We start from the raw sequence: 12,140 nt of genomic DNA on the forward strand, positions 1-12,140 counted from the left end.
CATCTAGAAAAATTGACTTCAACGGTACTTAAGCATATGCTTAACTTTACATATGTGCTTAAGTGGTTTCCTGAAAAGGGATACTTTCCTGAATTGGGTCCTTACTCACTAACCACTGCAAAGGAATAGATATTTCTCTGGGCTTAGTTCAGTATTTATATTGACATTTTACTGCTCACCACAAAGCACAGCACGCTCACTCAAAACCCTGGGTTTTAAGTCTGAAAGCTATGACGTTATCATTGCAGATATGGTGCAACATGAAGAAATCCAAACACTTACCAGGAAATTAAGTTGTCTTTTATCCAATGAAATGGGCTTTGTATTGGTCTTAGCACATTGCAAAGGAACAAGTTCCTTTAAAACAGGAAGATGCAATTCTCAAAAAATGTGAAGTCCTTTCAGTCTCCCACCCCTGGGTGAACTGGATACCATCTCAAAAATGTCACACTTGACAAGAGATAATCCTGGAAATTTGTCCTTCTGTTATCTTTCAACACATATGCGTTTGGAGATTAGCGGCTGAGAATACCTGTGACAAAAATTCAGGGATGGAAAAATATTTGCATTTTTGTAGTGGCTGCTTGGTGACCTGACACAAGCCAGACAGATCCTAACAAGTTCTAAAACTTTTCAAGGGAATAGCTCTCTTTCTTTCTCACTCTCTCATTCACAGCCCTGAGGTTTTGCTTTGAGGTTTTTTATTCGAAAGCCTGAAAACTCCATTCTAATCTCAGCTGAAGCATAAAAACAAAACAGTGCCTATACTCAGTCAGACCAGTGGTCTGTCTAAATACAGAATCATGTCTATAGCAGTGGCCAGTATTGGATCAGAGGAAGATACAAACCTCCTGTTTCAGGACACAAGCCAACTACTAATTGCCTGGAGACTGGAAGAAATTTCCCCCATGGGCATGGGTTATTGCAAAATTGTCTGTTGTGAGGTTTTATATGTCCCAAGTATATATTTTAATCTTAGCTAGTGCAACTGCAGATGTTCTTAATCTAATCCTGCTGTTGGGCCTTTGCCATAATGTCTTGTAGCAGTGAGTTTCACAAGTTAATTATGTGCAGCGCAAAAGAAGCATTTTGTTTTATTTAAAATATGTTGCCTTTTAATTTCATTGAATGCCCCTTATTCTTGGATTTTGATTGACCTTCCATGTTCTGTATATTATTTGGCATTCCTCAATAGTGTTTTTATTCATCTTCTCACTAAACAATCCTAATCTTTTCAGTCTCTCCTTGTGTGGAAGCCTTTCTATGCCTTTTATTGATTTAGTTGGCTGCCTCTATTCCTGTGGGTTTTTTTTTTTAAGATGAACACAGTATTCCAGGTAGGACGTTCCATTGATTTATATGATAGCATGATATTATATTCATTGTTATTCACTGTCCCTTTTGTAATACTACCTAATATTTTGTTTGCTTTTCTGACCTCTGCTATGCATCAGCCAGATGTTTTTCACTGAACAGTCCTCAGTGACTCCTAGATCTTTTTCCTGTGTGGTTATGCTTAATTTAGAACCCTTCAGTATGTGTGAATAGTTCAGTGTTCTTCCCAATAATGCATTTGCTTTCTCATTGAGTTTCATCTGTCATTATGTTGCACATTCACCTAGCTTGGTGATTAGGCCTCTTGGAGGTTCTTCACAGGCATCTCTAGTCTTGACTGACCAAAATAAATTTGAGTCATAGGCAACTTTGCGATCTCCCTTCTCACCCAGCTCACTAATAAATACAATACAAGCACCACAAGACCTTGTAGACTGAAGCACCTCATTGTTAATTTCTTTCCATGTTGAAAAGTGACCATGCAGTCCTACTGTTTTCTGTCTCTTAGCCAGTTTCTAAACTATCACAGAACTTTATTCCTCACTCAATGACTCTTTGGTGTCCTTAGTAGATATTTAATAATAATAACAGCAGACTCTTGTGAGGGACTTTGTCAAAGACTGTTTGAAATCCCAAATAAATAATCTTGACTAGTTCTCCTTTTCCCACTATTTTGTTGACTCCCTCAAGGAATTCAAATAGATTGGAGGGGTATGGTTCTCCTTTATCAAAGTCACTCTGGTTTGTCCCTGTCATGTGATGCTCATCTTGGTGTCACACAATTCTATTTTTAACAGTTGTTTTAAGCAGTTTACCAGTACAGATGTAAGACCAACCGCTCTGTAGTTTCCAGCATCACCTCTGCTGAGTTTTTGAAAGATATGGATAGCATCAGGTACACTCATGTCCTGCGCCATATCAGATTTTAATGAGAGATTGCATCTTTTATCTAGCAGCTCAGCCACTTCATTCTTAAATTCATTCTGCTTCTTGGACATACGCCATCCAGTCCTGACGACTTGTTACTGTTTAAATTATCCATTTGTTTCCACATCTTGTTTTTTTGATACCAAAGCCTCTGACAGTGCCCTGACTTTATTACCTTCAGAAAGTAAACCTGGGATAAGCATTTACTCAACATCCTCTGCAGTGAAGACTGACCAAGCTTTGTCTGATCTAAGTCAGTATAAAACCCCCAGAGTTTTATATAGTTTCCACCTGTCAGCATGAGCCCACTTGGAACTCAGGTCCCAGAGTTTCACCAAACTTGGCCCAAGTTTGGTGAAAGATTCACGCCCCTCCAGAAACCTAGTTTTCTGCTTAGTTATTAACATCTCTGCATATTCTCAGGTCCTGGACTGAGCAATCTCCTCTCCCCTCTGCCCTATGGATCTCTGTGGGATATTCTGCACTCTGTTGGTATCTGGGTTGTCCATGGAAATTCTATGCATGGAATGACTGCAGAATCTGCAGGGCGGGTCCTACATAACCAGTGAGAATCAAATGTAAGGATTTTGCCCTAATAATATCCCCCACTCCTTTTCAATCTCGTGTTACAGATCAGAAAAGTTTTGGGAGCCACTTAAAGAAAGGGAGTTCTGAAATCCATTCAGGATTTGCCCTCCCATTGAGGAGGTCACAGAAGCCAGACTGAGATCCCATGCTGAAGAGAATCAGTGGGGCCCACTTGATAGGGCCCATAAGGAGTCCAGGGTTCCATTTCAGGCTCTCTAACCTTCTGTGAGACCTTGGGCAAATCCCTGCCTCTGTCTGTGCCTGTGTTGTGCTCACGTTCAAAATGAAGATAATTCTACTGATCTTCCTTTGTAAAGGAGCAAAGTATAGGAGCAAAGTATAATTAATGCTGAAGGAGACCTAGGGGTGAGAGTAGACAACCAGTTAGACATGAGTTGATTATATGCAGTGTTGTTGTAGCTGTGCTGGTCCCAGGATTTTAGAGAGACAAGATGGGTGAGGTAATATCTTTTGTTGGACCAACTTCTGTTAGAAAGAGAGACAACCTTACCTCATGCACCTTATCTCTCTAATGAGTTTACTGTGTGATATGGCTGTAAAAATGACACAAGCAGATTTGGACAGGATACGCAAAAGTATCACATCATGGGAGAGGGAGGTGGCATTGCTATTTATTTATATGGTGCCCGCAAAGTCCTGCCTTGACAGACAGACCCCCTCTCCTGTAAGATTCCTACCCTTCAGGCCTGATTCTGTGAGTCTTACTCATCATGAAAGCAGTCTTTATTCACTGAAGCCATCCTATTGCAGTCAATGGAGGCATTCCTATGGATAAGGATTACTCCTAGGGTGGAGGGCTTGCAGGCTCCTGCCCTGTATGAACAATACATGGGCCCAAAGGGGAAGAGAGGCAGCATGCATCACGAGGCGTTTCGTCTGCCACTCAGAACCCTTGTCTGATTTGCCTTACTGCATTTAACCCTTGCCTGGCTACTCTTTGTTCTGAACCCTGTCCTGTCGGATAGTCTTTGATCTTTAACCCTTTCCTTACTCTGTATTTCTTTCAACCCTTCCCCAATTCCCTGTATATAACCTTTTACAGTTTTAAACTATATCTTATTGCTGCTAACCCTTCCCTGATTTCTGATTAGCTTGTTCCTGATACCCCTGCTCTCTCCCCAGAGGAGGCCGTCTGCCTCTTTTGATCTTAAGTCTGGACTGTCAAAAAATTTCCATCGAAACTGTTTTTTGATGGAAAATTGGGCTTTGATTAAACTAAATGTTTCACCAAAAGTGCCTGCTTTCTGTGGAAAAATTTTGACTTTAAGTTAAAATCCCACTCCAAATCAAAAGAAAACTTGCAGTTTTAAACTTTTTGATTAAAATTTCAATTTCTGTCACTTTTCTGCGGGAAACTCTCCTCCCTCCCTCTTTTCCCAACCAGCTCTGTGAGAGGCCAGTGGGAAGGTGGCAGGTTACCCATCCTCCCAGCTGCCTCCCTGAGAGTTTCTCCTCTGCCTCACGCTGCCACAAGTCCCTCAAGTGAGCAGGGACATGAATACAGGGAAGGTGGAGGGGACGTTTTCATCCATCCCAAATTTCAAGTAGAGGGGGACACTGCCCCCCCACCAAACTCTCAACCATGTAGACGTGGAAGTGGGGAGAAGGCATTGGGTGGAAGGGAGGACAATGGTGCATCCTGCTGCATTCCCCTCTCCAACCTGAACTGCCCCTTGACAGCTGAAGAGCAGTTCAGCAGTTCCTGACGGTTGGCTCTGCCCGCAGCTGGGAGCAGGGGAAGAGACGAGGCAGGTGCCCTTCTGCAGGCTGCCCACTTTCCCCTCCCAGAACTCCAAGGGGAAAGATGGGGGAGGGGAGAAAGAGGCTGGGGGGAGGGGAAGGAGGAAACTGGAGAGGGGGAGAGAGAGAGACTCCAGGGCAGAATATGGAAGCCAGAGAGAGTGGTGGAGGGGGAGTTTAATGGCAGGGAAAGGAGTGGGAATGGAAGGAATTTGAGGGGGAAGGAGAGCGCCAGATGGGTGGAGGGAGGTGGAATTTGAGGGAGGGGAGGGGAAGTCAGAGGAGAGCTGGGGCATGGGGGATTTGAGCAAGAAAAAAGAAGCCAGAGGAGGGCAAGAGGGAATTTGAGGGGTGTGTGCCAGGGGAGGCGCAGGGGGATCTTGTGAGGAGAGCGGGAGGGCAGCAGGAATTAAGGTCTGTAGAGTCAGCTTTGTGCCCCACTCTTCTCCCCCACCCAATTTTGGGCCCAAATGACTCCCCAACCTGTTACTAAAATTGAGAGGGGCAGTTCAGAGAAGATTTGCCTTGATGGTGTTAGGACACAGGGCTGCCCGGGGGGTGGGGTGGGGCAAGTGGGCAATTTGCCCCGGGCCCCACAGGGGCCCCCACAAGAGTTTTTCGGGGCCCTTGGAGCGGGGTCCTTCACTTGCTTCAGGGGCCTCAGAAAACTCTCGCGGGGCCCAGGCCCCCAGAGCTTCTTCCGCTCTGGGTCTTTGGCCACAAATTGGCAGTGGGGGGTCCTTCAGCTCCGGGACCCACCGCCGAAGTGCCCTGAAGACCCGCGGCGGAGGGTCCTTCCACCCCGGGACCTGCCACCAAAGTGGCGGGTCTTTGGTGACAATTTGGCAGCGGGGGCCCCCCGCCACCAAAGACCCCAAGCCCCCTGAATCCTCTGGGCAGCCCTGTTAGGAAAGGCTGGGGCAGCTCCAGTGCCAGTGTAGGGGTGAGGTGTCTGTGGCCACCACCTTCTTCTACTTGCCATGGCAGCTGGAGGCATTTCCAGGGGATTCTGGGGGACAGCACCCCTCTTTGCACTAGGGTGTGAGCCCTCCCTCTGGGACACTGTGCTCCATTCTGTACCTCATCCCAGGCAAGCCTGCCAAACAGAGCAGGTCTAAGAGAGGAACAATGACATGTAGTGGGATGGAGGGACTGACCCCAGTAAAGCTGAGGCATTGACTATGTAAAGTGTGGTTAAGAGGTGACCGGCGTGTATGTGTATGGAGAGGGAGGTCTAGATGTCTCAGAGGTGTTGTTGCAGTCAAGGATGAGCCTGAATACGCACAAATGAAGCACAGAAAATGGGGCCTCGGCAATGCGTTCAATGAGACGAGTGGTATTGGGACAAACTGGTGGGAATCACGAAGTTCTGTGGAGCGAAGCTGGATGCATGGGATGGTCACTGGCTGTACAAAGGGGGGTCCATAGTGCAGATCAGAGCACAGAATGTTCCAGAGAGACCTGGTCTCCCCTTGATGGGGTGAAGGAATCCAGACTGCCACAATGGGGAACGGGGATGCACAAGAGGACCTACTGGCTGGGCCTTCTCAAGAGTCCATGATGAGCACCAGTGGGAGTTACATGCTCAAACTGATGCTAACAGGCTGGAGTCCTCAGGTGGAATTCAGCTGTACCACACACTCCCCTTCCCATGCCCATTCACCTCTGCTGGCCTTTGGGCATAGGCAGCAGGGCCAGGCGTTGCCCTGCCCTCACCCAAACCCTCTGGATGCTAGCACCAATGGGGACACTCAGAGGGAGTGGGGTTTGTGCTTCTTAGGGGGATTGTGAATGAACTCCGCAGGAGAATGCTAGAGGAGGGAAGGAGGGCTTCTCGCATCTTCCTCATCGCTGCCCATCTCGGAGGGGTAGGCCACAATCTGGCCCTAAGTGTGTAGCACATGAAAAACGGATGTTAATGAGCCTCTGTGCCTGTATTCATGAAGTGTTGTGATAGTTACAGTCCCTGATGCTTTTTACAAACAGCTGCACAGTAAGTGACCTTGTGGGAAATTAACGTAGTGTCATTTCAAGTGCAGATTTTGCATCTCCTTTCACGCCCTTCACATCTGCACTCAAACCTCCATCCACCTGAAATGGAACAGTGGGACATGCCAGCAAGCGGGTACCCCAGGCTGGGAAAAAAAGACAGGGGCATTTCATTCCTGCACCCACAGTACCAGCTGCAAGGGATGCTGCTCAGCAGGGAAAGGGTGAAAGGAAAAGTAAGAAAGTGAAAGTAAGAAAAGTAGGTTCTTACATGAGAGGTGAAATGAATTCGGACCCTTTCTGAAATCGAATGGTTTCCAGCTAAAATCCCTTGCAACCAGTAGGTGTGAAACTGCTCCCTGAATTTGTTCTCCTCTCTTAATGAACTGGCCAATAACATGCATTGTGTGACTTTGCTGTCACCAGCTGGCACTGTGGTTTCCTGAATCACCATGTTTATCTGTCTCCCTCTCCTGGCACTCCCAGCCATGGGACCAACACTCCCAACTCAAACTCCTAGAATTAATCAATTGCAACATCACAGGGTGGATGTCATCACAGCAATGCTCTAAAAGACCTTGGCTGCTCAGATCTACATAATCTGGAGGCGGATAAAGCCTCCACTAAACTCTATCCACTTGGTTTGATGTAACTAGGTGCGTGTCTTGCCTTCAAAATGTGTTTGGCCTGAGCCATGTCCTCAGCAATTGGATTGTGGGCTTGTTCATCCCCTTGTCATGGTTTCTGACTTGCATAGTGACTGTTTAAATCCACCTCTATAAATTGCCACCTTTGTTTCAGGTTGACGGGATTGCTGGCTACTGACATGCAGTAGCGTTAGATTGGACGGATAGCTGTGGAAACCTTGTGGCAATCACTGCTACTTCTACCTAGTCCTGCAGCTCTACTGTAACACTGTCTCCTACCATAGGTGGCGCTCTTTGATATTGTTGCTAGATGACATTGTACATTTTTCCCCTCCCCCACCTCTGACCCTTTTGTTGTGTGTTCCCCCCACAGCATGCGATTGCCATCCCGTGGGTGCAGCTGGCAAAACCTGTAATCAAACCACAGGTCAATGTCCCTGTAAAGATGGTGTGACTGGCATCACGTGCAATCGATGTGCCAAAGGCTACCAGCAAAGCCGATCTCCCATTGCCCCTTGCATAAGTACGTGGACCACTCTTTTTGAAGTCTGTAGCATAGTGGAATTAACCTTTTAAAAAAAACAGCAACTCAGCCACTGAGACCTGAATGGGTCGAATGGTTACTAACACCAGATTTTATATGCTCAATTACCAGTGTTTAATTGAAAACACATTTGTGAACTCCTAGTTGGACAGATTGCATGTACTGTGTGCATCTATGCTATAAATATATGCACAGATTACATGCATCTCATTTGCCACACTGGTTAGTTTATGTGAGTGCAGTTTAAAACCCACTTAATCAAACAGCTGGGTACTTTTTAAAAGGGCTTGATTTTTGCTTTGCAAACACTTCTTTAATGCAATGGGTGTCCTGAGTGTTTATTTCCTTTGAGATGTCACCACAATCCTGGTTCCTATGGCAAATTGCTATGATGTTTTTCTTTCCTGGCCTTGTATTGTCAAGGTCCTTCAACTGAAACCAGCAGATTGCCAGGGTTCATTATTAACAGTTGCTGTCATCCTAAAAGCATATCGAAAGCAGCTGAACACTCTACAAGCACGCACACCCAGACTGTTAAATGGGACTGTACGCTCACATCATCCAGCCAGAAATGTGGAACATTTGACTTTTTTATGTGTTAAAGTTTTTATTAATCTTCTGATTTAAAATACACTTTAAAAACAACAACAGCAACAAGCACCAGGCTGCAACCTCCAAAGTTTCCTCCCTTTGTAAAATGCCAGCTCCCCCCTTCTATATCCTCTTAAGAACCAGCCTTAGGGAGATCCACATCAGCACAGCCAGCCAGAGTGTGTTCTGTGTCTCAGTCAAATGCTAACCCCTAATCTCTTCAATTGAACCATTCGCTGTGCTGCCTGTTGTCTTTGCTGTTGTTGGATAACTTTGTCCGCCCCTGATGTGTGTGTGGTTGTTTCAGTCCCTCTTTCTCTACTTCTGTTAAAGAAACCAAATGACAAAATTCTAACAGTTAAAATCAAAACAAAACCAAATCACAGTAGTCTCGGAAAGCAGGAGGGGCAGTAGACAGCAGCCTTCCTTGCCTATGCTAACTTCCTGGTGTTAAGACAAAAAGGAAGATGAAGGTTGAAAGAATCAAGTCTTTATCAGAGACCATGGGTCTATTTCAGCATTGTCCATTCCCAAGGACTGCCTGAGATGACTGTTTCTAAGTATGGAGAGATACCCCTTCTCCGCTTTTATTACTGAATCAAGCATGCATTCCATGGTGGGTTTTGGTCATTTGAGATTCATTCTTTCCCATGTTGCAATGGGACAGCAGGAGCCAAAAGCAGATGCTTGTTTCCCAAGATGCCATAATCTTGACACCCCACTGTGCTTTGCAATGGATATGTGCAAAGGTTTATCACTACCGTCCCCAACAGCCATGGTAAATCAGAGGGTAAGTTGCTCCTTGCATCACCTCCCCTGGGTTGTATTGCACTAAATAAAGACAGACACAGAATTTCAATGTGATCAAAGTGAGCACAATGAGGAGCATGTTCATGCTGACTCATGGGATCAGCCTGCGAGACAGTCGTGTTGCTGGAGTATCAGCCTGCTAGAATGCTAAGGTGCTCTCTAGTGGCTGGATGTCTGGCTTTGCATACTGCTGGCATTTTAAAGAACATGCAGGCACTCTGCTCTGCCTTTGACAGAAAACGTGATGGTGTCTGAAGGCTTTTAAGCACTTCCCTGATTAGTTCCACAGGAGATTTTTTTCGTTATTACTGGATTTTAATTCTTTTCATTGTAAAATATTGTTTTAAGGAACCCACACATTTTGGGGGTACAATTTGAATAATTTCAGAACTGAGGACTGGTTACAAATCCTGTTCCTATATGTATATATTGTCACGACAATTTACGAACCAGTGAATATTTTTATAATGATGATCATCGAGAGGAAAGTATATTTTACTTGCCCATCAGTGAAAATTACTTGCCCCAGGGCATGAGGACAACTAGAATTTTGCAGGTCTGATATATCATGAAATACACATATGCCAAATATATGCAGCCAAAAGTGTTAAAACTTATATAAATTCTGCTCACTATGATCTCTAATTTTTTTCAAGCAATAGCACAGTTTCATTCCTAGAAAATGTCAACCAGCATAATAGATATTTTTAATGCAGAGCAATGGTTTTTGTACTAAGCATCTTTTTCATGACAGACAGGGAGGGAGCCGGTAAAGTTTGTCTACAACAGGTTCCTCCATCTGTCTTTAACTTTCTGATTCAACTCTCTGATTTACCATTGCCTATATTTTCCCCATTCAAAATCCAGTAGACTTCCATCTTTCATAAAATTCACAGCCCATGTAAGGAACAGGAATACACTTATGGCCAAATATCCAACACACATACATTTGTATGGTTTATACTGATTTCAGAGGGAGCCACACAAGTTAAGAAGAGAAGGATTTCAGCATTAGTATGTATGCTATTTTCCTCTGGTTAAATTCTGCTCTCAGATTCACATGGAGGATTTTGACTCATATTCTGTTCTCTTACCGGGATTTTCACATATGAACAGAAATCCCAGCACTTTTCTCTAAATATGCAAGTGTTTTCATTCCATGTGCACTGAGGGAAGAATAGATCATCTCACTGCACTTAGGATCATATCCTGCACTCCAGCCTATTGACATCGCTGTGTTCAGTTAGACTTGGGCATGCAGATCCAGGGCATTATTGGGCCTCAAATGTGTATCAAAATACATAATATCCTGTGACTAGGAAATTAAAGCAGGGAACATTTCATTAGCAATAGAGGTATTTGTATTTCCTTTGAGGTGTGAGATAAAATGTCTGTCCCACCAAAGAGATACAATAGGGTTCATACATGACACATGGCATAGCCTACTGCGCTGGAAAGAAATGATTTGCAAAGATCACTTCCTGAAACATGCATCCGCACAACAACTAAGCAGAAGAAGCAAACATTAGCATCATTCTCTCTTTCCGTTTGTTTGACATAGCCTAGAATACAGTTAAAACTGGCTGCTTTAGCCCCAGGCCATATCTTGAATTTTTCTTATTGATTTAAAAAAATAAATAGATGAACTCCCAGTTCCTATATTACACCCACCTGGGCAATACAAGCAATTGTCAACCTGGGGCAGGTTCTGTATCCCATTGGCTCTCGAGTGTAAACTTTGCTTTCTCACTGTGACACATGTAAGACTGCAAACAACTCCCATGCAGATGGAGTTAGTAAAAGCAAGTGGGATGTGTGCATAGCCCAATCTTATCTGGAGCCTGAAATAATGCCCCCCCCCCTTTTTTTTTAATCCTTTCTCTTCCCTTCCTGTTTCTTTTTCTCCTGCACAGAGATTCCTGTTGCTCCACCCACCACTGCGGCCAGCAGCACAGAAGAACCTGCAGGTATGTTATTTTCCTTTCTTTTTTAATCCACTCCACTGACGGGTGCACGGATGGAAAATACCTTTTCAGTGCAGAGGAGGGAGGCTTCCTGAATAGGCAAGCAAGAGTGAAAGCCATTTTGGGGAGGAAGGCAGGGGAAATGGGAGGTTATCGCTCCACACGTACCCCCTTGGTTCTGTTACCTATACTGAGATAAACTAATACCAATTAAAGGCCAAGACGTGCTTGCAGAGAGAAGCTCCAAAATGCCTGTGCAGGTGGTTGCTTCCAGGACCCTGAATCATGTGGCTGCACAGATAGAAACACAGAGAGACTTTTCGGAGGAGGCACATGGTGACTGCATTGACTGGGTTTGTGTGTATATGACATTCTAGTCTGGGGTTGCCCAGAGTGGGCCTGGAACTGAAACACCATGGCCAGACTGAGATAAGGACTAGAAGCCAAGCTTCACCTGCGTGGTTACAAATCTTCTCTTGTCTAGTGACACTGAGGCTAAAAATGGCTCCATGGCACCACAGTGCCCGGCTCAATTGTTCTTCATCAGCAGGGCGAAAGCGATTGTCTTTTGCTTGCCCCAAACGCTTGGGCAAGCCAGGATGGCACTTTCCTTCCTTACAGCCAATTGAGCCAGGGTGTGTAGGGGAGGGGTTCCCTCCACCATCAAAGAGAAGCTGGGCTAGGTTTGGGACAGAGAGTGAGTGCAATGTGCTGGCTTGGGGTGGGGGGGCGTGGATAGATGTGCATGCACTTGCACCACTGCCCTCCACTGCCTTACACCCAACACTAGTAAAAGCAGGAGGATAATCACGGTAGGAGTCTGAGCTTTAAAGCACAATCGTCTGGTTTCTAGCCCCTCTGTTGCAATGGAGTTCCAAGGGGCCATGGGATAACCATGGAATATTTAGGTGCCTGTGGATTTGTTATAATGTCCAGATTGACAGCCTCAGTACAACGTCCCAGATCCAGGATAAACCCGAGTCT

The 12,140-nt window shown here is 45.2% G+C and overlaps 1 protein-coding gene across 6 annotated transcripts in view; it reads left to right on the forward strand.

Moving 5' to 3' along the window:
- The window catches only part of NTN1 (netrin 1), a 233,169-nt gene that overhangs the window by 139,411 nt on the left and 81,618 nt on the right, over positions 1–12,140 (forward strand). For 5 of the 6 annotated variants that reach the window (XM_039501596.1, XM_039501598.1, XM_039501594.1 and 2 more), the window contains exons 4-5: positions 7,621–7,770; positions 11,106–11,159. In XM_039501596.1, the coding sequence (XP_039357530.1) occupies positions 7,621–7,770; positions 11,106–11,159 (204 nt within the window). The remainder of the gene's footprint in view (positions 1–7,620; positions 7,771–11,105; positions 11,160–12,140) is intronic. The other variant, XM_039501597.1, reaches the window with a different exon arrangement.

Source organism: Mauremys reevesii, linkage group 15 (assembly GCF_016161935.1).
Source record: "Mauremys reevesii isolate NIE-2019 linkage group 15, ASM1616193v1, whole genome shotgun sequence".
Taxonomy (NCBI): Eukaryota; Metazoa; Chordata; order Testudines; family Geoemydidae; genus Mauremys; species Mauremys reevesii.